Source organism: Syngnathus scovelli, chromosome 17 (genome assembly GCF_024217435.2).
Source record: "Syngnathus scovelli strain Florida chromosome 17, RoL_Ssco_1.2, whole genome shotgun sequence".
Classification (NCBI taxonomy): domain Eukaryota; kingdom Metazoa; phylum Chordata; class Actinopteri; order Syngnathiformes; family Syngnathidae; genus Syngnathus; species Syngnathus scovelli.
Window position 1 is genome coordinate 3703075 of NC_090863.1, and position 26343 is coordinate 3729417.

Below are 26343 nucleotides of genomic sequence, written 5' to 3' on the forward strand. Positions count from 1 at the left end.
ATGGTGACTACTGCGGAAAGGGTTGCTTCGGACTATCCGTTGAAACTTTGAATACTGAACATGTTTGGATGGAGGATACCCTATCAATATGACCAAATCTCCTTTTGTTTCCGAGCAGGGTCTGGTCGAGTGGTTCTGATTGGCTGGTTGATCCGTGACGTCACGAGGACACTCTATTAGGTACACCACCATTTTCAGATGTACCTAATAACTTTATGCATTTTTTGTACGTGTCAAGAATATGTATTTGACTACTTGGTTTTTATTTGGGGGGACACCAACACATATTACACAATGTAAAACATATACAGATTGTCATATAAAGCAGTTAACCAAACGTCAGGTTTTTGTTTTCATGCCCCAAAAAAATAAAAAGGATTAAAACACCAGACAAGTTTTAACAGGTTTTAATGTTTATTAAAATAATAATAATTAGCAATAATAATAATAGTAAATTTCAAACCAGCAATCTCATGTGAAATTGCAGTAGATATATTGGATAACAATATTTAGGCGGATATATGCATACACGTTATTTAAAAACTACTATTAGTGTTATAAAATCAAGATTACCCAAAGAGAAGCATAATCTCCCCGTTGTTGCATAACGGCGCATCCCCTCATGGAATAAAGTTAGCCGTTAGTCAAAGTTTGCTTTATTGTCAATTTCTTCACGTCAAGACGCTTATGTACTTTATTCAATGAGGTTTGAGCATATCTGTTTTTGTAGCGAGGCAGGACTGTTGGATTTTGTCCACAATTTAGGGAGCGCGTTATCTGCGCCTCACGGCAAAAGCCTTTGCCAATCACCTGTTATCCAATTTATTCACTGCGTGCTCGTTTGATTTCTTCAGATTTAGGAAAATGCAAAGACACTGAAGCAGAAATTAGATTTACACAGATTGGTTGAGTTCAATCACAATTCAAAAAGCTCTGTTTTCAGCAAAGTACAATACAGCGCTGGGCCCTTCAAGAGCGGAAAGTCTCCATTCAGAAAAGGCAACGTCCAAGGTTGTTAGATCAGTTTTATATTCAGTAGCACATTGTGGGCCGAGATTGATGGGTGATGAGTCTTCGGGGTGGGGCAAGTTCGAAGGAGAGTCTGCTTCCATGGGAGTGGTGCTGGTTATGGGCGATTCGGTGTGTAGGTGGGGGGCTGTTGGTGTGTGTGTGTGGAGGGGGGCTGTTGTCTTCCATCCCGTCTTTCGGCCTTGGCGATCATCTTTGGCTGAGTTCTCGAGTGGGGGCTGTTGTCTTCCCTCCCGTCTTTCGGCCTTGGCGATCATCTTTGGCCGAGTCTTTGGGTGGCTCCTTCTGGCACCTGCTGGTTTTATCTCCACGTGACCTTCCTGTGAACATGCTTCTCCAATCTTGGACATACACTGTCATACCTCATTCTTTTAATTTTGTCATTTTGTACGAAATTATGTTAGCTTTTGGCTGTGACATCATTAATCTATTGCTGTTCTTTTGATACATCATGTCTTTGCTTATTCTTAGTTTAAATATGCTTCTAACCGTATCTTTTCTTTGTTAGGCAAACTATTTCCCTCTGTGCAGAGCGTTCAGTAGTAATCAAAAACTGGCGTCTAGCATTAGTCAAAACACAAGATACAATCAAGTACTGAACGGTCAAGACGACTCTGGCCGTGTCCATGATTCAGAGAAAAAACATCAGGCATGCATTCCACAGTTCCTTAAGGGTCATTAAGCTATTTAGGCAATATATCAAAAGTCATTTGTCATTTCAAAGTGCTCAGAAATATATCAGATCATAAAGTTATAAAAACCTCTCATCACCACTTATCAAAAATGCCTAGTTATGTCTTCTTTATTGATTTGGTGTGTAGGTATAATTATATGTTTAAAATGTTTCTTTTATTTATTTAATATGTGACTATACTTGTCTGCTTATGTACTTTATTCAATGAGGTTTGAGCATATCTGTTTTTGTAGCGAGGCAGGACTTTTTGTATTTCGACCTCATTCCTTCAATACAAAGAGATCCAAATTGCGTTTCCTACTATCCCACGGTGACAAGACATATTACACATTCAAGTAAACAATACAAAAAGAAGGCACATACTATGAATATTGTATATTGAATATTGCTTGGAAAAAACGTGGATAAAAGAAGTGGCGTCTCAGTGACTGCTTCTTTCTTACTTTCCTTGGCAAATCGTAAATCGACATTCAGGCTTCCATTGTTCACGCGAGGACGTTCACTGACTGATCCGTTGATGCACGCATGAGAAGGAAGGCACTTCAACCATTAACTCGTTCGCGAACGGGAATGTCACGATTCGTTCCCTCACTGATCCGTTCTCGGGATGAACTGGAAATGCAAATCACTCACTGACTAGTTCAGTTGGTGAACGGGAAATGCAAGGACCCCAGGAAGAGTAGCGCTGGCATTGCCATAGCTAATGGGGATCCTAAATGAAACAAACAATTCACGACTCGGTCGTGAACGGGAAGTTACGTCATTTTCCTCTTCGTTTTGTTTCACGGCGAGGTGGCACCAGCTTCAATGCGCATTACCGACACCTACTGGTTGAAGTCATATGAACTGAAAAAAGAACGAATCACTTTAGGAAGTGATTCGAACACAATTTTATGCAAGTTTACCTTGAACAAAGCTGCACTTCCGGATGCTGACGTTTGTGCGCGAAATACGGAACACTACCATATCTGGCTCGTGATTTCAATACAAAAGCTTAGGGTGACATAATCTACGTCAACAGCGCCCTGTAATTGAGTTCACCAATTACAATTCTTACTCTAAATTATAGCTCATAAAGACCACGTAAAATCTTGCATTCCATGTCGTATCGAACCTGTCATCGAGACGTATCCTCTTATTTTGAATGTTCTGGGACGGCTGTTCCTTGGTACCCACACTCGGCTGTGGTCGTCACTGGAGATGTGCTAGTGACGTCACGGTGTCTCCGCTAGTGGGTATAAAAGTTGAACCGGACCAGAAATGCCAGCAAGCTGAGCGAGAGTACCCCGAAAGGAGACCCCATTCGACCAAAACAGAAGATCCAAAATGGTGAGGATATCCTTCCGCCAGGCTTCGGCTGACAAGGTAGACAAAGACGAAACCTACATAGATGTAAGTTGCACCTTTTATTTTGGATGATGATGAAAAGGATTTTTTATTATCATGTTGCATTTTACTGTAAAGTTAATTCTTCCAATACTTAAAATAAGTGACAATACTGCTCCGACTAATAACAACTATGCCAATAATAAGGGTACCTGAGCCGGACTCGTGTTCATTTTCACAGGGCAATGAGTGATGAATTATTAATTTTAAGATGATGATCAAGGAATTTTTTGGCGTTTGTGTGTGCCTTGTGAATTGTATGTTTTGTACGAGTTATCAATTAAAAAAGTAAATATGCATTATTTTTAACTGTTTTTATTCTGTGATCCAGTATTTATTTGAATAAATATACACTAGATACGTTAAGTTTTGATGATCTGTGGTGACTACATGATGATTTTTATTATGAGCATTAATTACTCCTGTTGTTTGGTGCAATTAGTTTTATAATGATTTTTTGGTACACTTTGTGATGATGGTGATGGTTTTATCTAGTTAGTAATTTAGTTCAGTGGCCATTAAAAATATTTTGAATCCGGTCAGTGTGTGTTTGTGTATTCTCCAAAATGAATTTACTATATATGTACAAGAATGTGTGAAGATTTTTCAGGTATTTCCTTAAATTCTGTCATGGAATCAATTATTAATAAATATATTAGCAGAAATAGATGTTTTTTTTTTGTATGAGTAGTTTTTATATTATAATAAAATGGTCATAATATTGTAAGCAGAAAATGCTAATTATTACTTTAATAATGTGTTTTTTTTTATTCATTCCTTATAAAGTCTTTTATTAGCTGAGTGGATTGTGCAAGTGTACCTCATGTTTAGTGGCGCTCAAATGATGTCAAGTGTAAAATGAGCCTTTCACTTGCCAGCCATATTAAAGTCCATTGAGTATTCCACACATTATTACACACAAGAATCGGTCTGTCAGTCCCGCGTGACGTCAAGGCGCATCAGATCATAAAAATAAGCAAGCTCCGGGAATCCCACGTCGTCCCATATGGACGCGGGCGTCTCAGAATAGGCCTCAGCCAAAACCGTCAGAGCCTCCTGATGCTCCCACTTCCGCTCATTGCCATGGCGACGGTAGTATGGCATTGGCAGACGATTGCTTGTGAGATTGTGGGCGAGCATCAGCGCCGCCCGGTCTTCTGTCAGATCTCTCGGGCTGACTCACAACTCGGCGACGCGATTTGCACGTCAGGACTTGTCGAGTGCTGCTTCCTGACTAGATTAGTGACTAAAATTCACAACAGATGCTAATTGGGTGAACACAAGTTAACACCTTTTCGGCAGGTTTTAGGGGAAGGGATAATGGGGGTTAAGGTTTAGGGGCGCCAACCCCAACGTTCCCAAAACACCTGACTGTGTTGTGGTTGCCGTCATACACGGCGCACTACCGTCCACGCTTCCATTTTTATTTTGTCATTGTCACAACACCAGACAACGAAATTACTACATGGCCATTACATAAGCGCTCTTTAAAAACTGCACCCAAAGGCCAAACTACTGCAACAGCTGTGTTTTTTTTTTTTTTGTCTGTGTGCCAGGAAACGGACCAGGAGTCTAATCAAGCTCAGATCAAGAGGTATTTTCCTGTCCGCTTGTGTGTCATCATGTTTTCCGGACTGGTCATCTTCCTTGGAATGCTGCTGGGCTCCATTTACACCTACCGCCACTTCTTCCCTGCAGAGGTAGTAGGCCTATCTGTCCATGTCCGTGTGTGACGTGTGGTCTAACATGGCTCCTTGTTTTTACCGCCCATCCAGCTGCATGACACGTCTGCAAACAGCAATTCATCTTTCAATCGACAGGTGCCCGGGCCAAAAGATCTCGACCAAGACATCAATGTAATCTTAAATACCGTCTGTCTTTTCGTTCCATCCATTCTGTCATCACCTCCGAGAAAGTGTGCATATTGGCGGAAGGTGCCATGTGCTAACTCAGGCGTGTTTGTGTGTTTTTCAGCAAGCGACCGACGTGTTCAAATGCAACGTTGTGCTCAACTGGCATCAGAACCGAATGGCGCTGGTCATGGCCGTGGGTATCTACCTGGAAGGCGACAACCAGTACATCAGAATAGACTTGTTTCGAGCTGGACGTGAGGAGCCCGTCAGCATTATCCACGACTTTGCAAATGTAAGGCCCCAACTTTTGTTTTGGACATTTGTGAGCACAAGCTCACTGGCCAAATATTCGTATTCAGTTCTGACCTCCATGAAAATGTATCGACAGCTCAAGACGGCATATTATGCCAAAAAACAGCATAAGTGCTATGTGACCTCGCTGAACACCAACCTGGTCAAAGCTCCACGGAACCTTTGGGATGTGCTGACCTTCACCAAGGTGAGAGTACACCAGATCACGCACAACTGGGTGCTAAAAAATGCTTGGAATTACTGATCTTGTTTACATGACATCATTCAGTTTTTCTTTTTATGGGGTGTGCACAGAGGGAGATGTACCTGGCAGATAATTACAAAATCCAAGAGGTGATGCAGGTGACCCGCCAGCTGCACGACCACAAGGATCTGGGTGGACCCATTCAAGGGATGTGCCGCAACTTGACCACCTTCGAAATGGTTCCCAAGGGCGACGTGGACAGTGAGTCGGGCAACTACGAAAGTGCCTCAAAGCAAGAAAGTATGAGTAGTATCATAAAGAACTTTTATTGGGCTGGAGCAAATGATTCCCATTTGATATTCCCATGTGGTCACATTTAAACAAGTTCAAATACACATTGCAAAAATAGAGCAAAATGTATCAAAAGCAATTTTAGGTTGAGGCCTTTTTTATGAAGAAGTCTTTAACATTGTGTTGTGTTTTTTTCTAGCCACCAACAACTGCCTACTGATTAGGCACTTGGAGAACCGCTACTTTGTGGAAACCAATATCTGCAACTAAAGAACACAACAGCCCGGCCCGGCCACCACCTCTTCAAGTTTGATTCTAAAATGCACTTTAACCTTTGGCAATTTGATTTCTTATACATTTCATTGACAGCGGCAACGTGGATGCCCGTTTGTCTTGATGGTGACTGGCTAGCGACCAGTCCAGGGTGCCTCTTGCTCAAATTCAGCTAAGAAGCTTGCATAGAGAACCAGCAAATTTGATTTTGATTTGTAAATTTTCTGAATTGACATTTGTCAATGGCAAATTTTAATCTGATGGTTTTGTTTGGCCTAATTGTTATTAACTGCTACTTTGTTTCCTGGCGTATCAGGTTTTTGAGAGATTTTATATTTGTGTGAATTTGCTTGAACTAATTTATAAATATGATGAAATAGTATATATTAAATATTATATGAAAACAAGGACAAATTTGGTATCACTGTAAAAAGTTTACTTGCATGATTACAAACGAATCCAAATTTGTGGACCAGTGTTAAGTATTTCACCCAAAAAAACATACCTCAGACTTGGTGTATAGTAAATGACCTTTGATTGTTACCGAGCAATATATGAAGAAAAATGTTTTCCATGTTTAATAGTGTTCAGTCGTGTATATTTGGATTTTGTTTAGTGAAATGGCTTTGGACTGTAAGCAACAGAGCTTTAAAGCTTCAGAGGAACCGATGTGAAGTTTGTACTATTACTATTCTAAAATGTTATCAAAGAGGATTTGACTGTAGATAACTGAAATGACTTGTCTGTTGTTATTTACACGTAATTGTAACCACTTTTAAAAAGAAATTATTGTTTCCGTTGATGACATATTTTTGTATTTTACTGTACTTAATATTTTGCTGCTTCAATAAACGATTTAACTTTTAGCTATCTCGATTTTTTAATGGTTATTCGGGACTTGAGGTGGTTTTGCAAGTGGCAAAGGTTTATAAGGTGACTCGTAAGGGTAGGAGGACAAGTAAAAAATATATATATTTTTTTTTCCACAGCCTATTTTGGTGAAAATGGAGTACTTTGAAAAGTGGCGCGCTTGTGGAATTGAATGTTAACGGAGGCGTTGGCACTAAAATGAAGTTATGCCTATTTGCGCATGGGCGCCAGTCTTCCAAAATAAGGACTGATATGTGTGCCCTAAAAAAAAAAAATTTTTTAAATCTATTAATACACATATTTTACAGAACACACACAGACAGGCGCACACAACACACACGTCCAAACACATTCTAGGAGGCTGTGAATTTTCTGAGCGTGATGACAATGAGCGCCAGAAGGACAGACGCTCCGAGGAAGACTGCGATGACAATGGCAGTGATGGCACCTGGTCCCAGGACGCCTACACACAAATTTATCATGTCACATGACCACACCCAGAAGCCACCAGGCCTTGAGGGCACACACAATTTATCCACTGTTTTTCTAAACGCCACTTTCTTACCTTCGTTTTCGTCCACGGCAAGGCCTTGCGTTGCGTCCTCGTAGTCGAAGGTGAAGGCTGGCTCGGTCATGTGATGAAGGGGCTCCCTCGTGGTGGTGCCGACAGGCGATACATCTGCTGGGAGCTCTCCAGACACGATGTCTTGGTAGTCCCTAGGCGGGTCGGCGACAGTCTCTGCAAAAGAGAAAAAAGTGATTTCAAGGTGAGTAAAGTGAAATGATCATCGGTTCGTTTCAGACGTCCGTGAAGAGCTGTGTGCCCCCAACGGCTCCGGAGCGGCAGTATAAGCAAGTCTTTGTTAGGAGGCAACATTTTGTCCGTTTGGGCTTCAGGTGGCCTCCTGACATGTTGTTTTTTCCTTCCTGCAACGTTCCAAGGAACCTCCTGGACTGGCAGAAAAGCTCCTTCAGTCTGCGTGATTATCACAGAGGAGCCGATGAAGAGGCTCGTCAACATGAAAGCCATCTGTGTCCACTCTGGACGCTCTATTAGGCACACCTCCACATTGCTGTTCTGTTGTAGAAGGCAGATGGCCCGTGGAAAATGTTCATATATAGTCAACTATATAAACCAGCTGAGTACACAAACACAAACCAATCCATGCCCGTGCACATTGAGTCAATAAAACCATCTAAATATGCTGACGCTGGGCCTGTCTGTGACTTCTTCACTCCATTTTTTGCTTTAGTTCTTTCTGTACTGTTTTTTGATCCCTGTTGGGAACCCAACCACGCACAAACACTTTGTGAAATTGTGAAAAAAAAAAACTGAAAAAAAAATATTGGAGCCACTTCTTTAGTTCCCGCAATTGCACCGGGGTGTGTAGACTTTTTATACCCTGCATACTTTGCCACCGGTGGTTGTCCAGCAGAAATGGAAGCCAAGCGGTGTCTTTTGAGTTTGGTGAGTATTTGTGTTGTGTTGACCCAGAAACTTCCTGTCCCCGCAGCAGGACGGGAGGCTTTTGGAGGCGCGGGCCCCAGGCCAGAAGCGCCATCAATGAAGCGTTCAAGGCCCATGTACAAAAGGCGGCTTGTGCTTGCCGGGTCCACCGCCGGTAACAACCGGTCCGGCCCGAACCAGACAGCGGCCAGGTTCTGTTTGTCAAACAAACTTGTTGATGGCGCCGTTTGCTAAAGGCTGATCTGACCAGAGAGGGCAACAAACAAGAACATGGACATTTGGTTCCGTGAGTGGGGTGGGGGGGGGGGAATAAAAGCGCTACATGGTAGGTAGCGCAATGTAAATCTGGTTCCGTGGTATTTGTTCCGTAACCATACTTGTAACAAACATTCTTGTAACAAACATTCTTGAGAGCATCGTTGTATTATCTGTCTACATGTGTTGCTCCACCGTTTGTGCTCTAATACATAGCCTTTGGGGAAGTTATTTAAAAGAAACAAAAATAGAAAATTTCAAGTCAAAAGTTTATGAATTTGCAGCATTTGGAGGTTCTATGTGCTGAAGGCCCTTCAGAAATCGAGTTTTTGAAAAGCATCTGCTTGAATTTGTTTGCAGGAAATCAGAGCAGACCTCTCGAAGCTGAGTAGCTGCTGAAAATTCATGCAAGACTCAAACCCTGAACCTCTTGGTTGCAGAGCAAACGTTCAAACCACTATAACACTATGCTGTCTAAAATAAACGAGAAGATTTAATTCCATGCCGATTATTAACTGGATGAAATACCAAAGCATGCACAGGAGAGCTTTTTTTTTTTTTCTTTTATTACCTGAGTGTCCGAAGACCGCCAAGATGCCAAGGAGTACTATGACTCTGCAGGTGCTGCTGCGGACCATGACGACTAAGTCCTCAATCTGTCGTGATCACAAGAAGTGCAGGAGAGGATCTGAGGGGCCAAGGTGGAGGCTTCTAAAGGGTAGGCCTATGGGTGAAAGAAGAACAGTTTAGGATTTTTTTTTTTTTTTTTTTTGAGGGGGTGGGGGGGGGGGGTCAAGGGCGGGACTAGGTGCGTACCCAACTGTCAGCACAGTGGCGACTTTGTGAGTGCATCTCGGTAGTGCCCACCTACTCCAAGCTCCTCCGACCACACAAGCGGGTGCGAGGTAAACATGACGCTTAAGCAGATCACTTCCGATGACGACTATTTGGCTTTCTTTTTCCGCCACTTGTGGAATGTCTGACCAGTCGTTTGGCCTGAGTTTTGTATTGTAACTGAAACACTGCATGTCCATATCAATATAAATTTGAATTTCATATTGAAATTTGGTGTTGACCAGTGTAATGGAGCAATCTGAGTCGTTTTAAAACAACCTTTAACATACTTAGAAATCCTCCAGGAATAATTATTGTACTAGATAATGTCCTTTTTGAAGTCTTTCCACAGCTCAAGTCGAAGGACCAGCTTCCAAAGATTTCTATGAATATTGATTGCACCTCCTTTAACTCCATTTTAACTCACACTCAAGACAGCAAAAAGGGAAAAAGGGGTTAATACAACGACAACATTAAGAGAACATCAGATTTCACAACAAAGCCATAATAAAAAGTACCACTCCAGCAGATCATTTTCCATATATTATCATAGAGATGCAAGTTGAAAGTTTATTTTTTTAAACAGCCTAGTATTTTACAAGAAATAGATAACTACTTGGGACTTGGAACATGTCCTTAAAACAGGACATAAAGTAGGCACCGATCCTTGGGCTCAACTCTGCCATCTTAATCCACCAGTAACTAGCATCATTGGGTGGGGCAGGGGGAAAAAAAAAAGAGGGAGGGCAGAATGTGTTGAGTGGGGGTGGGGGGTGGGACAATTCGTATTCAATAAATAGAAGAAATGGATATCATCTCTCATTTTCCCCACCAACACTTTAGAGAAGAAGGTCCAATTGGAAGATTCTGCCAACTGCGGCTGATAGAATAAAATCAAACCCACAGCATCCGAGGAGCCCTTTGCTACGTTTTGGATTGATGTTGCCAGAAAAGGGCTGTGAAAGAAAACGGTGACATTAAGTTGGCAGCTGCGGTTGAGGGAGGGTTGGGGTTCGAGTCAGTCAGTGGGTGTTTTACTCGGCTGCATTCCCTTAAAAATCCTCCACAGTCTCAATCTCGCCCATGTTCAGTCTCTCGGACGATGCGTTAACAGAAAAACCTGATGGCAAAGAAAGCAAAACAGACAGCTCAGATATTTTGGAGGCTGGGAAAAGCTGCCATAGGCCGGGACGGGGCTCACCTAGAAGGCTGGGATCCGCACGGACCATTTTCTGCTTCTTTTTCTTCTTCCCTGAGGTGACCGTCTCAAAGCGCTGCTGCGGCGGCGGCGGCTGTTGATGATGTTGCTTGTGCTGACCACTTGTGTGGTTGCCCAGGTAGAGCGTTGATGATCCCGTTCCTCCCCACACAGAATCCTTCACGGGAACCAAGGTGAAGACATTTCCAGAGGAAAACAAACTCACATTTATAAAACTCAATATTATAATGACATTCTAATACTGAGGTATGTGTATCAATATGTGAACCTCAAACAGGTCTGCAATCTAGTGGTGCTTGGTGATATTGCAACTCAACTTGTCAAGCGCTGTATATTTGGATTCGATCCGATTTCTATCCCTACCTGCTGCTGTTTCAGGGCTTGCCCTTGCTTCTGCTGCGGCGGCGGCGACGTTTTTTGCTGATTAGCGTTCTGTTTGGCACGACGCTCCAGGAACTGCTTGGCAAAGTCCTTGGCCTCGGGAGTGTCCCCCAGGTAGGCCTTGACGTAGTCGTGCACCTCGTACGGTGAGTCCACTTCTTTGAGGAACGACGCAAACGTGGGAACTGTGGCGGGCGGGCGGCGCAAACGTGAATTCGAGGGGGACGGTTGTGTCAGGGCGCCGGGCGTTTTTGCGCGCCTATTTACCGTCCAGATTGTTGGCTGTGTTGAGGCTGTGGAGAGTGCGCTCGCACCACTGCATGAAGCCGTCCTGCTGGCTCTTATTGACCCCTTGGAATAACCTGAGCAGCTTCTCTTCCTCCTCCACCTTCTTGTTGGCTCGTCCACTCGTAAAATTACTTCACGTGGCCAAACAAATATGGAAGACACAAAATAAGATCAAAGTCCATTTGACTTTCCTTTCCTCAGAAGGCAGCTTGGAGCCTTACCTGAGATTGGCATTGCCCTTGTTTTTCTGCGCATTTCCTTTCTTGGTGGGCGGGGGCTGCTGGACTGCCTCCTTCACAGCTTCGTCCCAGAAGCCCATGTTGGAGTTGTGGGTGTCCCCCCAGATGCTGCTGGAGTCCGCCGCCCAGTTTGAGCAAGGGGTGATGTTCACGGAACCCCATACGGAGTTGCTCAGAGATGTCTGACGAGAACGAGAGACACTTCAATAAAATAAACGCCATTCTGACCCTGAATAAATTGGCTCATTGAATTTACGAGCAGCCAGTAAGTGCGCTCCCTCCTGTCCGTCTACATACAGTTTTGTTCTGCGGCCGGGTCGGCTGGGCCAAGATGTGATTCTGTTGCTGCTGTTGGGGCGCCTTCTTCTGTTTCATCTGCTGCGCTTCCTCCCTCTGAATCTCCAGCAGAGACTTGGTCACTGGGGGCTGCTTAGCGGCGTGCCCCCACCCCGACAGCTTGGCCTGGGCCTGCTGGGCCTGCTGCAGGGCCTGGTGCTGCTGCAGCTTCAGGAGCTCCTGCTGCTGACGCTGCTGCTACAAGTGTGGGAGGCGCAAAAATATGATTTGAAAAAAGAAAATACCGTATTTGCCGGTGTATTGGTCGACCTTTTTCGATCCAAAATCGACCGAAAAAAATCGACCTCGACTTATACACCGAGTCATAAAATTTAACTTCGTATTCATCGCTTCAAATGTGATGGTGACCAAGGCCGTTTCTCATGCATCTCATTGTGCGTTGCACTTAGAAACTTTGAACCGGGCGGCGTGCGCGAGTGCGCGGCCCGCTGGAAGTCGAATGAGGCTCAGCGATCTCCTCCGCGGTGCTTATAAACAGCCGATCCGCTCGGCGGGGGCTATTTTCGGCCACTCGGCGCGTGCGCACGGCCTCCCGGATGTGCCGGGCGGCGTGCGCGAGTGCGCGGCCCGCTGGAAGTCGAATGAGGCTCAGCGATCTCCTCCGCGGTGCTTATAAACAGCCGATCCGCTCGGCGGGGGCTATTTTCGGCCACTTGGCGCGTGCGCACGGCCTCCCGGATGTGCCGGGCGGGTGCGCGAGCTCGCCGGCCGCTGGAAGTCGAATGAGGCTCCGCGATCTCCTCCGCGGTGCTTATAAACAGCCGATCCGCTCGGCGGGGGCTATTTTCGGCCACTTGGCGCATGCGCACGGCCTCCCGGATGTGCCGGGCGGGTGGGCGAGCTCGCCGGCCGCTGGAAGTCGAATGAGGCTCCGCGATCTCCTCCGCGGTGCTTATAAAGTGCCGATCCGCTCGGCTTGGAGCTATTTCCGGCCTCCCGTTGGTGCCGGGCGGCGTGCGCGAGCTCGCCGGCCGCTGGAAGTCGAATGAGGCTCCGCGATCTCCTCCGCGGTGCTTATAAACAGCCGCATGCGCACGGCCTCCCGGAATTTGAACACATTTCGTCAATAAATTTCGCATATTGAATTTTGAAGTTTAATATAATGCAACAATTGAGCTCGACTTATACAAAGGATATATCATAAAATCGTAAATTTCCGTCGAATTTTAGGGGGTCGACTTATACACCGAGTCGACCTGTACACCGGCAAATACGGTAAATAAAAGGCCTGGTGAGCAGCATCATTTTACCTCTTCTAGTGCCTGTCTTTCCCGCTCCTCTTCCAGTTTCTGGATCTCGGCCAGTGACAGGGTGTTCTGATTCTTGTTGCTGGCGTTGGCGGACTGATGACCCCACTTGGATGACAACGGAAGCTAGAAACGGGGAAGAGTGTTGGTGGAACTCAACACTTTTATCATTCAGCCTATTGAGCAACAAGAGTCAAATTGTGTTTTCAACTTTCCTGAGATAGCCGTTTCAAAAATGACCTGGCAATCTTTGCTACTTAATCAGGTTGTGGGTGCTCGAGTTTGTCGTTTCACCTTCATTTGTGCAAGCTGCTGCTGCTGTTGCAGTCTTCTGAGAGCCTCCTGCTGCTGCTGCCTCTGTCTCTGCAGCTCCTGCTGTCTCTGCGCCTCCTGCTCCCTCCGCTTTTGCTCCTCCTGCTGTTGCTGAGCAAGGGCAGCCGCCGCTGCTGCCGCCGCTGCTGCCGCTGCAGCCTCCTCCTCTGCTCGCTTCTCCTCCTCGCGCCTCCTTAATGCCTCCAGCTCCTCTTGTTTTCTGCGCTCCTCCTCCTGTATGCGTGAGGAAAATTCCCGCTTGGAATAAATAAATAAATGATAAAAGGCCTGTCTCTTTTTTTTTTTTCTTGGGAAACACTGAAAGGTTCAACCCGGCCAGTGGCTGGCTTGACCTGTTTGCGAAGGAAGTCCTCCCTTTTCTTCCTCTCCTCCTCCTCTCTTCTCCTCTCCTCAAGTCTTCGCAGGGCTTCCTCCTGCGCTAGTCTCTCTTCTTGCTCCTTTTTTCTCCGTTGCGCCTCCTCCTGTTCTCTCTGTCGTCTTAGAGCGTCCTCCTATAGATGTTCATTATTGTTAGTCTTACCAGCATCCCCACCAAATGTTTTACAGGAAATTTGATTGGAGAAAACCACTCAACCTGTTTTTGTCTCGCCAGCTCCTCCTCCTCCAGGCGCTTACGCTCCTCCTCTTGACGAGCCCGCAGAGCCTCCTCCAGTCGTTTCCTCTCTTCTTCTTCTCTTTTGGCTCTCAGTTCAGCTTCGCGCCTCTCCAGTTCCAACTGATGTTTTAGAGAGTGTGGTTTCAAAGTTCGACCGCAGTAATTGAACCCCGGTTGGGACTTTCACCAATTGAGGGAAAAAAAAAAAACACCAAAAATTTTTCCAAAGTTTTCTTGCTTACTGTAGGAATGCAAATTACCTTTGCAGCCTTTGATTTCTCCAACTGCTGCATCTGCTCGATGGTCGGCGCCTTCGCCACGGAGTCTATAGGCAAGTCCCACACACTGCTACCATCCCATGCTGTTGAGAACAGGAAAAAAAACAGCACAATTAAATATGACAACCCACTTTCATACTTTGGTGAGGTTGACTTACTGCTTGACGTGGCTGTGGGGAGGTTTGGTGTGCAAGAAGCCTGTGAGGACGGATTCTGCATTTCCCATACAGAACCGGAGTCGGGTACAGATAGGGACCGTGTAACAGGAGGTAGAAGGCTCTCCGATGTTCTGCAAAGGTAAACAATAGATAATTGTGGTACAGTCTAAGCTCTCGGGAGTGAAAAACCTGTGCGGACCTTATCTTGAGAGCTTGGTATTGCTGCTGAAGCGTGTTGAGCTGCTGTTGGTGTTGCTGCTGCTGTTGAAGAGGAGCCGAGCTCAGCACCGCCGCCTTCTGCTGGGCCAGGGCCTGAGCATACTGCTGCCTAAAAGGATACAACAAAGACATTGCACCCTTTTAATACAAAGCTCCCCGGTGAGGTGTTCCCACCGGCAGGAGACTCCGGGGATGACTTGGGACACGCTGGAGAGTGTATGTCTCTCGACTGGTGGGTTTTCTGCTCAATCAACTCACCTCAAGAGGTATTGATATTGAAGCTGCTGCAACTGGTAAAGGTTGAGCGCAGTGAGCTCCTGCTGCCGCTTCAACCTTTCTTGGTCGGCGTCACCCTGCAACGGCATCATTGGACACAAAGGTGTGATTGGATCGTTGAGTTGTCATTTTCCTTCCTTTGAACATGTTGCTCACAAATTCAGATTTCACTTGTGAAGAGGTACCTGCAGGGGTGGAGGCGCGGGGCCCGGCGTGAAAGGGACTCTCCCCCAAATCTTCATCATCTCCCCCAAGGCCTGAAAGATGTCATCGCAGCCTCTTTTCACCAGGAGAGACATGGTGAAGTAACCCGCCTGGAACCATTCGGCCATCTCCTGGTTGTTGAACGGACCTGAAGACAAAACCGCAAGATCGGGTATGTTCCAAGCAGCCTCACGGAGGTTCCCCTAACATTTTTCTTGTAACTTCCTTCATCTGTCTTACCCTGTATCTCCCCTTGAGGGTCTTTGTAAAACCACTTGAGTGCGGTCTTGTGAGTGAGCGGCAGGCCTGCAGCTTTGGGTTTTTCGGGGGCTTTGGCAGCCAGTCTGTCATCGTCCGCCACGCCGTCCTGGAGGTAAGCCACCATTTTCTCTGCCTCCTGGGGGTAGACGTGTGGAGAAAGCAGATGGTGTGCCGCAGTTTAGACGTACTAAAAAAGTGACTTGCTGTGTCGGTTTCTACTCAAGCTGAGAGCCCACACATCAAAATAACGATACAGACAACTGAGGGTTATATTGTGTTTTTACAATAATGATGACTTCATTACTGCTGCTGAAGAACAGACTGCGGCGTATTGTGGCTTGTTACATAGCAAGTCACGGGGACAGGCTAAAACGAAGGAGTTACCTGTTCAAAGTGCTTCAAACCCTCGTCTTCATCCGTGTCATGTGACACGGCGGCAGGCCTGGAAATTGGGGCTAACACACTTGAAGAAAAGGGCAGGGGATTGTTCATAGCCACGAGCACTTCTGCGGGCGTCTGCATGCTGGACGACTGCATGCGAACTTCTGTGAGGAAGGAACAGACAAATACTGTGTGGTTGCTACTCGGATTTTCTTTTCCCACGGTTCTTTACGGTCCACCCAAAGAAGAAAAATGACCTGTGAGGGTGGCGGAAATCCGCGAGTTGGGTAGCGACATGCTGTTGGACAACGGGACGTGCTGAGCAACTTTGCAGGGTTCTGGCGGTCGCTCCAAGGGGGGTTGCCTTTCGGGTTCCTCCGTCAGGTTGAGGTGGCCGGGCGACGCAGACTGGGCCTCGGGGATTGTCCCAACGGCGGGCGGGGGAACAGGTGGGGTCTCCTCTGACATTATGCTCACCCCCGTGAATACTAAGAGTAGAGATGACATTGTGTCAACTGGAGCACTTGTTCTTGTTATGTTCCTCAGCGCTGCGATTGATCCCAAACAAAAAGAAGGTCGGTTCTCAAGCTGCGCCGGGCACAGTAATGGGCTTTTAAGGAGCTCTTGCTTGGCTGAATAAGTGGGCCAGGAGTGTTTCACTCAAACGTTTTCATTTTCCTTTCGCCGATGCTCATGGAACTAATTGTCTTGCGGCAGTTACCTGTGAAAATGTTGCTCTGCTGCTGCTTGGCATGTTTCAGTTGCATGCCGATTCAATTTAGCGTGACAATGACAGGGCCTGAATTTTAAAAGGCTTCAAACCTTTTCGGTCAGAATTTTGCTTGGCTTCTATTTCTGTTTCTTTGGTCTCCTTGGGCTGACTGTCTTCCTCCTCTAGGGCCTCCTCACACTCTTCCAAGGGTTTAAAATCCAACTCGGCCTCCTCCAGGATGGGCTCTTTGGAGGCTTTCTGAGAAGCCAACAGAAGGTCACGCTCGTCGCACAAAACTCACGTAAAGAAGATCCGTTGACAGAAATGCCTCTCCGCTTGCCTTGAGTGAGAGAAAGGCCCCCGACGAGTCGAAGGTGCCCGCCTCTTCGTCCGCGTCCTCCAGGCACCACTCGGGCAGAGCGTCCCTGTCGTCGTCCAAGCTGCCGCTGCCCGAACGCTGCCTCCTGTAGGTGCGTTCGTCTTCTCGCGAGTCAAACGGAATGCGGCGCCGCTGCTCCGGATGCCACGCCGCGCTCCGAGGTACATCTAAGGCAAATGAAAACAAACACATTGAATGTCTTCCAAATGAAGGTGAACACACTAACATTTTAAAAGTAGGTCAAATAGACTGCTGCAAGTCAGCGTGGTCCCTGCTCACCGTCCCAATCAAAAAACCTCCCCCCCCGATTATCCTCACCGTTCTGATCGTCACGAGAGGTACGCCAATTCTCGCTCTCTGAGCGCGTGAAGTCGTGTTTCCTCGACAGGCCCAGCCCGGCATCCTCGTAGTTGTTTCGCACTGCGAAATTCGTCATTGGGGAAGCTGCTTAGAGGTGAAGCAAGTCGGCTTTTATCGTTTCCATTCGACACGGAGTGACTGAACAAACTTACCGTGATTCAGCTGGAAATGTCCTGGCGCCACATCTGTATGGGAATAAAGAAAGAGGGAAATAAGCCAGCGTTTGCCACCACCGACGAACAAATGGATTATTTGAACAAGCTATTGCGACACTAACCCGCGTCTTTCCGGCCTGGCTTTTCAAATCTTCTATCGCCCCTGATGGGAGAAAAAAAAAACACACAACCCAAAAAGAGTAAATAAGTCCCCAAGGAAATACACAAACAGTGCATTTGTGGTTTGTTATTTGCATAACTGTCTGTAGGTTTTGTGGAAACTTGAACGCACAAATGGATGCATCAGTACCTTTCCTCCCAGCTCTGGGAGCGATGCATCTCCCTGCCCCCACGGCCAAAACCTTCCACATCATCAAAACTTCTTTGGTAAAACCCTCCGTCTCCTCTTCCTCGACCTGAAAACAACCAGAGACTCAGAACACAACCAATATTCGATGTCAAAGACAGAAAGAGAGAGCGACCGAATTGGAGCGCCCGGATTGGTGGGAGCCCTCAAAGGCATTCCAACTATTCGCAGTTGTTGCGGCTCTTTTTAAAAGGCATAGACATCACTTTTAAAGTCACGTTGAAGGAAACTCGAAGGAAATTATGAAGCGTTTACCTCTACCCCTTGAGGTACTTCGGCCTCGAGGCGCACTCACTACTGCGCCGCTTCCTCGTCGGAATACGGCAGCGCTGTTTACAGACAAGGAAAAATTTCTCTGCGAACACAAACAGAAGGGGGAGGGAACAATTTTTTTTTTCTTCAATTGACTTGTAAGGAATGTCCGTGTCCAAATTAATGAAATGCTGGCGACATTGACAAACTGACAAACTCTCAGCTGGTAACTAATAGGGGCATGTGCTGTGTACATGCTCTAAAGGACAAATTTGGAGCCAAAAGAGGCGGTAATAAAGGATGCTTCGATATGCCTGACAGCAAACAATACAGTAGTTGCTTTTTCAGCATGGAACACACAACAAAACTGGAAATGGTTCGAGTGGCCAAATAGAACGACGTCAGCATGGAGTAAATTGTGAGCTTGAGATTGTGAGTGATGATGATGAGAGTAAATTTGTCTTTTTGGGTTGTTGAGAACAGACATTTTAGGACAGGCATCAAGCAGCCCTACCTGTTCTTCCTCTGTAAAAGAAACAAGTGCCAGAGGCGGGAAAGGTTCCTCTTGCAATATGGGCAGGAACTCCTTATCATGCAAGTCTATAGGGATCTAGCAGAAGACAACACACACATCAACATAAAACACTCGAGGTTACGCAAAGTGATCCCCACGGCATCTTGTTGCTCTCAATATTTTCACCTCTGGCAGGTGGGTCTGTCTGCAAAGCGTACACCAAATGGGGGCATCTGCTGAGTGTCATGTTTACCTTGTTGTCTTTGACATAAAGTGCTAACATTTCCTCTCTTCCGTAACGATAGTCTGCAAGCTTGTACTTTGGCAATACAGGCGAGAGAGGTGGCGAGCTAACGGCGTTGTTGCTGCTGCTTCCTCCGCCACCGCCGCCACTGCTTGCACCTCCAGAAAGGGCACGGAGCCTGCGTGGAGCCAAAAGGTTTAGTGAATTGCTGAATGAAAAGCTGGAGGTGGCACGTCTGAGCATGCCTGGAGAGGTTGCACTAGTAAATGGGGGGGGGGGGGGGACCATTGAAAATTACTTTCACAAACAAATGTACTACTATACCATTCTGGTCCAAAGTTAAGTGTCTGGGTCTCGGCCATGTTCCTTGAAGGTCTAAAAATGTACAAAAGGGACAATGAATCAATCACACACTTGTCACTGTTCAGCAAGATTTTTGTCTTTTTTTATGAAGAACGGGGACTGGTGAGCCTCACACAACCAAACTTTGTTTCATTTGGAAAGAGACTATCAGCTGATTTGATATGTCCCAGGCGCTTGTGACAGAACGCCCCCCCCCCAACACACACACAAACACCCACCCACACACGTGTACAATTTCAATGTGCAAGCTATTTTAGCTCTTGCGGTGTGGGTGACTGTCAAGCACCTGTAATTGACATGGGTCTTGACTTCAAGTAGAAGCCTGAAGGTGATCAATACAGGTTAGATCGTCAAGTCGTAATTTGGAGTGTCACATTGAAGGCATGCTAAATGAGTCTCAAATGGAAAGGGGGGCCATCCCACTCGCCATATGGGAAACCAAGATAAGCCACGTGTAAGATGCTACATAATGTAATGGGTATGAAAAGGTGAAAAACGTTGGAGATAACCCGGGTGGGCACGGCGACGACAGTTTTTTTGGGGAGGGGGTTATGTGGACACACCCGCAGTCCAGTCATGGTTGCACACACTTAAAGAAATGCTACGCTAACACCATGAATGGCCGCCTGATGACAGCAAAGTTGCTCGGATCTTAAGTGTGACATGTTATATACCGACAAATTGGTCCCATTGAGTCATAAATAAAAGCCACTCGGTGCAGGGGTTCGGGTCAGGCTGGTTACGCTGATATTACTTCACGAATAGTTCATATAATTCCTCAAGTCCATCAAGATATTTCATTCGTGTGTGGATGAATGCTTAAAGCATGACTATGGTAGACCCCCCCCCCCCCCCCCCGATGGGTTACGGTGAATTATTTCGATGACAATGCGAGTAATTGCATGTTTTTGGCAGACACTTTGATGCCTCACCACAGCTAACTCTTGCATTAGCCGCCGTGCTAAAAGCTAACTGCAGTTGACCAAGTGCACATAGCATTAAATCACAGCGAGGGAGATTCGAGCAGTTGCGGTGATCAAAACACACGTAGCCACACGCTCATCCGCCTGGACATGTTGTCATATACCGACGATCCGAACAATAATAATCGCGATATTGGTACCGCGGCACGAGTTAATCCTCGAAAAGCCCAAGCACTTGTGGCTAGCATGCTAACAGGTTAGCTCACTAGCTTTTTTTGGACGGAGGCCTCCCGGAGTAAACACGGAGGAAACTTCCCTACAGTACCGCTGAAAAGCAACCTGGGTTGGCTCGATGTTGGCTTTACGACGTGGCACTTTACTTTCAGCAGCCTCGTGATGGTAGGGCGTTTAATTTGGGCTGTCTTACCTCTGCTTGACGTGACAGCGTAAGGTTTTGAATTCGAGTGTAAGCGCTAGCTCTCTCTCACCCTCTCTCCGGCTCGCTCTCTGTCTTTTCCTTGGTGTCGCTCTCTCGCTCACCCCTCCCCTCCGCGTTATTCTGAGTCCCACTCGATTACGCGACACGACACGCCCTGCTTCAATGTGATTGGCTGTAGAATCCGAGCAAGACACACCCTATAGGCTAGCTCATGAAATATGACCCCTACAAAGATGGAGGGCGTGTCTTGTCTTCGCCCTATTGAGATGGCCAGTGGGATCCGTCTATACGCGCCCCTCCCTCTCTGCCACAAGATGGAGAGGAGGAGAGTCACATGACTTATAGTTAAAACCCGTACATGGCGTGAAAAGAAACTGTGCTGACTATTACACGCGTGTGGACTGTGACGCCTCATTTGATACGATACAGCAACTTCTACCGCGTGTGATGAAACGGATGAAACAAAAATGAATTACTGGCGAAAAGGGCATAGTTATTTAACCTACCAATGGGATATGACCAATTCTTGTAGTCTTGTACGCATGAATTCGCTCGATGGCCAGGCGGCTCGTTGGTCTAGGGGTATGATTCTCGCTTAGGGTGCGAGAGGTCCCGGGTTCAAATCCCGGACGAGCCCAACGTCTTTTTCTTTTTTTCTCTCCCAAAAACTGTTTGCAGTTTCTGACGCAATACAGCCGCTTCGGTTTTGTGCTAAATAGTGAACTTCAGCCGTGACGAGTGCAAAATACGTGATAAATTGAACATTGCTAATTGTACTAGTTATCATAGAATTACTGTCTCATGTAAATCTACTGAGATGCACTGGTAATAATCTTCTGAATTAACAGTTGTCACGCGTCATTTCTTGCATGCAGCTGTCGCTTTAGCAAGTACATAAATGGAGGGAAAAAATAATGGATAATAAAAGTTGTGTTGGCCAGGAGTCGGACCAAGACGAGATTCCTCTCGCGAGACCACCATGGACTGCGCGTTTTGTACACAGAGCACCACATTCTGATTCAATTTCAAAACCATAATTTTTGTAAATTCAAGCCACCTGGAAAAAAATCACTTATACACGTTTTATAAAAACTTTTGTATAATCATTTATTTTGACCAATAGAAACGAGCACACCCTTGCTCTATTCACACCAGAAAAGGGTCGAGAGGTCTGTTCACCAGACTGCTTTGATCACACTAGAATTAAAACGTAGACAGGTGATTTCACATCATTTGAAGGCATTGTATTCGGGCAATTCTTATTTGCGCTATAAGATGAGTGGTATGTAAACAGTACAATTGCATCCTTGATTATTGTAGGTGATTTGAATGGTACACATTTAATTGTTTTCCACAGCAAAAGACATGTTACCGCTTAAATATGAATGATGCTGCATGTTAAGCCTTCACTCCGACCCAAATGGGAAGGCGAAATGACAGCTCCTTTCTCTAAGAAGATGAAGTTTAAGAAAAACAGGATTGCAATTGTGCATCGAGCCAGTTGTTAGGAGATGCAATGTTGACATAATGGCCAAAGTGAAGCTATCCTCCCTTGTTGACATTTTATTTTTTTAGGGTGAGGATGCACAGCAGCCACGAAATCCCCGGAATGTACACAGTTTTTTCTCTTTCTGCAAAGCAGACCTTCTCAAAGCTCATCTTTGGGCTTTTCATCATCTTCATCCTCATTCTCATTCTCATCATCCTCGTCCTCATCGTCATTATCATCCTCGTCTTCCCCGTCTTCATCCTCGCCGTGGGCATCCTGCTCTTTGTTTTTCTCCTCCTCTTCCTTGCGTTTCACATCATCTTGTTCCTCTTTCATTTTACGCTCGGGTTCCTGTAAAAAAACGTCGGACAAAATTAGGACGATTATCTTGCAAATTGAAATTCCATGAGAATACGCTTAATACCTTTGTGACACCCCATGTCTCATTCCCGATGTCCTCGGCTTCCTTTACGTCATCAGTGATCAGGAAGTTGTCAAAGATGGTGCCGGATTTGACCTGTGCGCAAAATTGAGCTTCAGTTTGCTGTCAATGTGACATTAGCATGACAATGTTTAGTCTCATCTACCTGCCAAAGGTCAAGACCAATCACACCGATGTTGTCAAACTTGTAGATGGTCGCGTCAGGGCTGTAGTCAGGATTGTCAATCTCAGGGTGCACCCAGACTCCTTTGTAGTTGGGATTGTCCATCTGCTTGGGTTTCCAGTCTCCCTGCAACAAAGGGTAAAATTAGGGGCACATGGGAAATTGACGAGAGTAGGATCTCGACAGCCTGAAATGAACTAGGAATTGCTGCAGTGAGTTTTGTTGGAAGCACAAATCTTGACATGAGTTACTTTAGAGCATCTGTCTGTTATAAAAGCAGTGCTCTGCTGTCATCTTGTGGCATATACATGCAATGAAAATTGACAGCAGTATTGGCTAGAATTGCAGATCCTTGGAGTATTTCAGACACCTGAGAGCTGTTTTAATTGTAGTAAAAATTTGCAAGATTGGGTAAAAAAAAAATCAGTTTTTAATCACCTACCTTGTATTCTGGGTTGGGGATCATGGGAGGCTCCCATTCTCCATCCATGTCTTCGTCCCAGTCATCTGGCTTTTTGGCATCAGGGTCAGGGATGTTTTCAGGCTTGTCCCAGTCCTGAAGAGTGAAGGTATTTCCAAGATCAACTGGTAATCTGGGCACTTCTTGGTATTTAAGTTATGGTGTCATCCAAAGGTAAATAGTTTCAGTTTATTGTAATTTATCATTTTCACACAGTTAATGCTAAAATATTACTTTTCTTTCTCACCTCGGGCTTGGTGTCGTCGGGATCGTCGATCTTGGCGCGGTCATCCCAGTCCTCTGGCTTCTTGGCTTCAGGGTCCTTGATCTTCTTTGGGGGCAGGAAGTCCCAGTCCTCTTCCAGGCTGCCCGACTCCACCTTCTTGTTGTCGATCTTCACTTCGTAGGTCTGGTCGGGCTTTAGGATCAGCGTGTACAGGTGGGTGAGTTCATCGTCCTGAAAAAAAAAAGAACAAGGGTTAAAATTCGATGAGAAATCTATATTTATGGGATTTGGAAGTCAGCTTCTGAAATATATATGAATAAATTACCATGCACTTGATTTCCTTCTTGATGAGGTGATTCTGGCCCTTATAATTGAAAATGACATGGACCTTTTTGGTGCTATAGCCACAAATGTCCGGGCCTGTGCGAAGCAAATGATCACAATCATTACAGCTCGCAAGTGGTTCACCTAAACTCAAAGCTGGGGGGTGGCGGGGCTGTAACTTACCAAACATGATGTAGTATGTGGACTCCCCGTGCATGGCGGTCTGTTCCATGTCCGCCGGGAAGACCTTGACGTAGCCGCCGCCGCAGTCAATCTTCTGCTCGTGTTTGACGGTGAACTGAATGACCAAACTCTTGCCTTCGTTACTGAACGGCTCAAATCGGATGGAGGATGCGTAGAAACGAGCATCCTGGCTTGTCTGGAGACCTAAAAACATAGGACAATATGACGTCACAGCATTCATCAAACCATTGACCTGTGCATTAGGTCAATGCCCTTAATGGCAAAGCCCACCAACATCATTTATCATCAAATAGATTTTTTTTCCTATTCGGTCCGAAATACCTGATGAATAAACTGAGAAATAATTGCATTTTGTTGATGCTTTAATACACTTTATTTCCTCTTAGTCTATGAACAAGTTTAGTTTTGCTTTCTTCCTTGTTCAACCATTTGCTCACCTTTGTCCTTCTCGGCGTCGCCATAGAATTCGCCAGCCGTCAGTTTCCATTTGCCGTAGTCAGATTTGTGTTTGGAGTCCACCCAGCGACTTCTCCATTCATCTGCTCAACAAACAAATCAAAATCGGGGGGATTAATGACCTCAGTTTACACGAGAACACGCCTTCAAATCTCTTACACCAATTTTAAGAGGCGATGAGGCCTTTTTAGCAACCAGGGTGGAAACACATTTGGAAGTTTTAGCAGGTATTAAAAACACTGTCAAATTAAAAAAAAAGGAGCTATAAGCTAATTTGACATTTAATAGCGTGACATTAACTTTCGGTTTTGCTTTAACCTTACCGCCATCCAAGAACTCTTCCCGAAGGTACACCTTGGCTTGTACGCAATAGGCTACTAAAAGCGCCGTAATTGCAGCCAAAAGTTGCATTTTGCCCATCTTCTTTCTTTCCTCTCAGACTTGGTGCCCTTCTCGAGAGTCTTTTCGGAGAGACTTCACACTGGAGTGGAGTGTCTTACCAGAAGCAGCTCAAGCTAACAGATGTCCGCACGCCATAGGACGAGCACACGGCCTGGCTGGACCAATCACAGTGAACCACGAAACCGAGGATGCTTCTGGGGACTGATCCAGGATCTGCTATTTCTTTGACATGCTCTCACGCTGTACGTCAGTCAACCGATAGAGGTCGTAAATTCCAGCCTCAACATGGCTCAATCATGTTGGCTCTATTATCATGTTTAAATTTTGCGCTTTCTTGTAACAAAGGTAAGTTTAAAATATGTGTAACAACATCACACACTATGAACGTGGTTTTGTTATTACAAAAATGCCATTGTAAATGTAAAGTAAAAGGGCCCCAGTGGACCGATGCTATATCATATGTAGTAGAAAGTAGGAACATTTCTACTCAGATTTGACCAGGCTCGACTGTTAAAATTAGGTGACAAGCCCTTAAAACACCCTAAAAATACATTAACGTTAGTTTTACAAAAAAGAAAACACAAAACTTTACGTAGAAATTATATTGTGGTGAATACTGATCTCCATACATAACAAGCTGTACAGTTGTGATGAAAGGTCAACTATAGTGTAGCCAATAATGGTTAAAAATAATTCTATTGTATTTTAATTGACCTTTTACATTTGTAACCGGCACCAATAAATGTGTACAGCAAAAGAAATTCATTTCCTGGTGTCATTGAACGCACCACAAGATTCCAGCGCCAAGAATGGGAATAAACCAAATAACACCGACGTGGATTTAAAAAAAATACTATATGTATTTATTGGCAAATTGTAAAATACAATCGAAGCGTTTTTAGTTCAGCACGACGCAAGTATGACGTGTGATTTATGACGTAGTTACGACACACAATTACACGCTTTCCTAAACAACAACAACAAAGTACGCGCACGTGCAACGTACACGTCAAAACTGGAACATTCCAAACCGAAAAAAAGAACGACGTAAGAAGCAAGTACAATGACGAAATGCTGAAAGACATAGGGTCAAACTTCGAAACAAAAACACTTTTTCTTTCATTGTCTTACACGCAGATTTTACTCAAATGCGCTCTCTGGAAAAACGAGCCATTTCCAATTTTTTTGGGCACAGCAGAATTAGCATACCGAGCGTTAGCTTAACATGCTCCAGGTGATCACTTAATTATATATCATCAATTTCTTTTCAAATGCTATTTTGTAATTGTAAAATTTTATTAAGGTATTTTGTTGTTGTCTGATTTATATTGATGTAAAGGGAGCTCTCATAGTTTAGTTTAAATATAATATTATATTTTATTGTTGTGTTAAGATGTAGCACTTTGTCTTGAGTTTAAGTCAAATATCACGTGTCTAGTAATTATGAGTGGCTAATTATTATTAATCCTTTTTAATAATCCAAGCAGAAACTGGAGGAGTTTCTACCTTCAAAGTGACAACTCTGCTGGAGCTCTAAGTGATGGAGGCCCATGATGTCAGTGAAATACCAAACGGTGCAAATAG

At 45.3% G+C, this 26343-nt stretch overlaps 5 protein-coding genes, 1 long non-coding RNA gene and 1 other non-coding gene across 17 annotated transcripts in view; 3 read left to right on the top strand and 4 right to left on the bottom strand.

Moving 5' to 3' along the window:
* Window positions 1–391: 391 nt before the first annotated feature.
* On the bottom strand, window positions 392–2809 carry LOC125984571 (uncharacterized). The gene is made up of 2 exons (XR_007486998.2): window positions 2629–2809; window positions 392–2569 (listed from the first exon to the last, which is right to left on the bottom strand). It is a non-coding gene; the product is annotated as an uncharacterized lncRNA (long non-coding RNA).
* A 102-nt stretch (window positions 2810–2911) lies between these two features.
* Window positions 2912–6888, top strand: LOC125984550 (integral membrane protein 2C). 4 transcript variants are annotated; one of them, XM_049746517.1, is made up of 7 exons: window positions 2912–3088; window positions 4666–4809; window positions 4885–4965; window positions 5084–5254; window positions 5351–5461; window positions 5569–5758; window positions 5949–6888. In XM_049746517.1, the coding sequence occupies exons 1-7, from the start codon at window positions 3050–3052 to the stop codon at window positions 6017–6019; spliced, it is 807 nt and encodes a 268-aa protein (XP_049602474.1). In that variant the 5' UTR covers window positions 2912–3049; the 3' UTR covers window positions 6020–6888. The 4 variants fall into 4 exon arrangements, with proteins under 4 accessions (XP_049602474.1, XP_049602476.1, XP_049602473.1 ...); XM_049746516.2 differs by having other exon boundaries at window positions 2913–3115; XM_049746518.2 differs by having other exon boundaries at window positions 2918–3115; window positions 5569–5719.
* On the bottom strand, window positions 5766–9829 carry snorc (secondary ossification center associated regulator of chondrocyte maturation). Of its 2 annotated transcripts, XM_049746536.2 has the most exons (4): window positions 9432–9829; window positions 9187–9339; window positions 7458–7631; window positions 5766–7355 (listed from the first exon to the last, which is right to left on the bottom strand). In XM_049746536.2, exons 2-4 carry the CDS (start codon window positions 9251–9253, stop codon window positions 7246–7248), a joined length of 351 nt encoding a protein of 116 aa, XP_049602493.1. In that variant the 5' UTR covers window positions 9254–9339; window positions 9432–9829; the 3' UTR covers window positions 5766–7245. The 2 variants fall into 2 exon arrangements, with proteins under 2 accessions (XP_049602493.1, XP_049602492.1); XM_049746535.2 differs by having other exon boundaries at window positions 9187–9829.
* Window positions 9830–9979: 150 nt separating this feature from the next.
* gigyf2 (GRB10 interacting GYF protein 2) lies at window positions 9980–20723 on the bottom strand. Of its 7 annotated transcripts, none has more exons than XM_049746446.1 (29): window positions 20643–20723; window positions 19193–19243; window positions 18878–19046; window positions 18625–18720; window positions 18114–18213; window positions 17802–17907; window positions 17614–17654; window positions 17489–17521; window positions 17295–17423; window positions 16938–17143; window positions 16708–16855; window positions 16143–16373; window positions 15889–16049; window positions 15484–15640; window positions 15225–15391; window positions 15022–15116; window positions 14744–14872; window positions 14545–14675; window positions 14369–14469; window positions 14088–14288; window positions 13846–14004; window positions 13475–13726; window positions 13184–13306; window positions 11874–12110; window positions 11559–11758; window positions 11317–11468; window positions 11032–11234; window positions 10651–10825; window positions 9980–10569 (listed from the first exon to the last, which is right to left on the bottom strand). In XM_049746446.1, the coding sequence occupies exons 2-29, from the start codon at window positions 19228–19230 to the stop codon at window positions 10502–10504; spliced, it is 4008 nt and encodes a 1335-aa protein (XP_049602403.1). In that variant the 5' UTR covers window positions 19231–19243; window positions 20643–20723; the 3' UTR covers window positions 9980–10501. The 7 variants fall into 7 exon arrangements, with proteins under 7 accessions (XP_049602403.1, XP_049602408.1, XP_049602406.1 ...); XM_049746451.1 differs by having other exon boundaries at window positions 14088–14228; window positions 17295–17396; window positions 20582–20700; XM_049746449.1 differs by having other exon boundaries at window positions 17295–17396; window positions 20582–20700.
* Window positions 20724–21158: 435 nt separating this feature from the next.
* Window positions 21159–21230, top strand: trnap-agg (transfer RNA proline (anticodon AGG)). The gene has a single exon. It is a non-coding gene; the product is annotated as a tRNA-Pro (tRNA).
* Window positions 21231–21674: 444 nt separating this feature from the next.
* Window positions 21675–24882, bottom strand: LOC125984541 (calreticulin). The gene is made up of 9 exons (XM_049746496.2): window positions 24681–24882; window positions 24339–24440; window positions 23881–24084; window positions 23699–23793; window positions 23395–23604; window positions 23130–23243; window positions 22670–22813; window positions 22507–22599; window positions 21675–22433 (listed from the first exon to the last, which is right to left on the bottom strand). The coding sequence occupies exons 1-9, from the start codon at window positions 24775–24777 to the stop codon at window positions 22242–22244; spliced, it is 1251 nt and encodes a 416-aa protein (XP_049602453.1). The 5' UTR covers window positions 24778–24882; the 3' UTR covers window positions 21675–22241.
* Window positions 24883–25544: 662 nt separating this feature from the next.
* The window catches only part of LOC125984560 (dynein axonemal heavy chain 8-like), a 29094-nt gene continuing 28295 nt past the window's right edge, over window positions 25545–26343 (top strand). Inside the window, exons 1-2 of the mRNA XM_049746537.2 lie at window positions 25545–25993; window positions 26247–26314. Coding sequence (XP_049602494.1) covers window positions 26300–26314 — 15 coding nt within the window. The 5' untranslated portion in view covers window positions 25545–25993; window positions 26247–26299. The remainder of the gene's footprint in view (window positions 25994–26246; window positions 26315–26343) is intronic.

Bases quoted from the DNA above. Each gene is read 5' to 3' on its own strand.
- LOC125984550 (XM_049746516.2), top strand. From the start codon at position 3,050: ATGGTGAGGATATCCTTCCGCCAGGCTTCGGCTGACAAGGTAGACAAA. The intron at 5,462-5,568 runs GTGAGAGTACAC...GGGTGTGCACAG, and splicing joins ATGTGCTGACCTTCACCAAG to AGGGAGATGTACCTGGCAGA. The intron at 5,759-5,948 runs GTATGAGTAGTA...GTTTTTTTCTAG, and splicing joins AAGTGCCTCAAAGCAAGAAA to CCACCAACAACTGCCTACTG.
- snorc (XM_049746536.2), bottom strand. From the start codon at position 9,253: ATGGTCCGCAGCAGCACCTGCAGAGTCATAGTACTCCTTGGCATCTTG. The intron at 7,632-9,186 runs GTAATAAAAGAA...TCTCTTTTGCAG, and splicing joins GGCGGTCTTCGGACACTCAG to AGACTGTCGCCGACCCGCCT. The intron at 7,356-7,457 runs GTAAGAAAGTGG...ATTTGTGTGTAG, and splicing joins TGCCGTGGACGAAAACGAAG to GCGTCCTGGGACCAGGTGCC.
- gigyf2 (XM_049746446.1), bottom strand. From the start codon at position 19,230: ATGGCCGAGACCCAGACACTTAACTTTGGACCAGAATG. The intron at 17,144-17,294 runs GTGAGGATAATC...CATTTGCCTTAG, and splicing joins CTCTCGTGACGATCAGAACG to ATGTACCTCGGAGCGCGGCG. The intron at 13,307-13,474 runs GTGAAACGACAA...CCCCGTTTCTAG, and splicing joins AGCAGCTTGCACAAATGAAG to CTTCCGTTGTCATCCAAGTG.
- LOC125984541 (XM_049746496.2), bottom strand. From the start codon at position 24,777: ATGGGCAAAATGCAACTTTTGGCTGCAATTACGGCGCTTTTAGTAGCC. The intron at 24,441-24,680 runs GTAAGGTTAAAG...TTTGTTGAGCAG, and splicing joins GGAAGAGTTCTTGGATGGCG to ATGAATGGAGAAGTCGCTGG. The intron at 22,434-22,506 runs GTATTAAGCGTA...GTTTTTTTACAG, and splicing joins AGACATGGGGTGTCACAAAG to GAACCCGAGCGTAAAATGAA.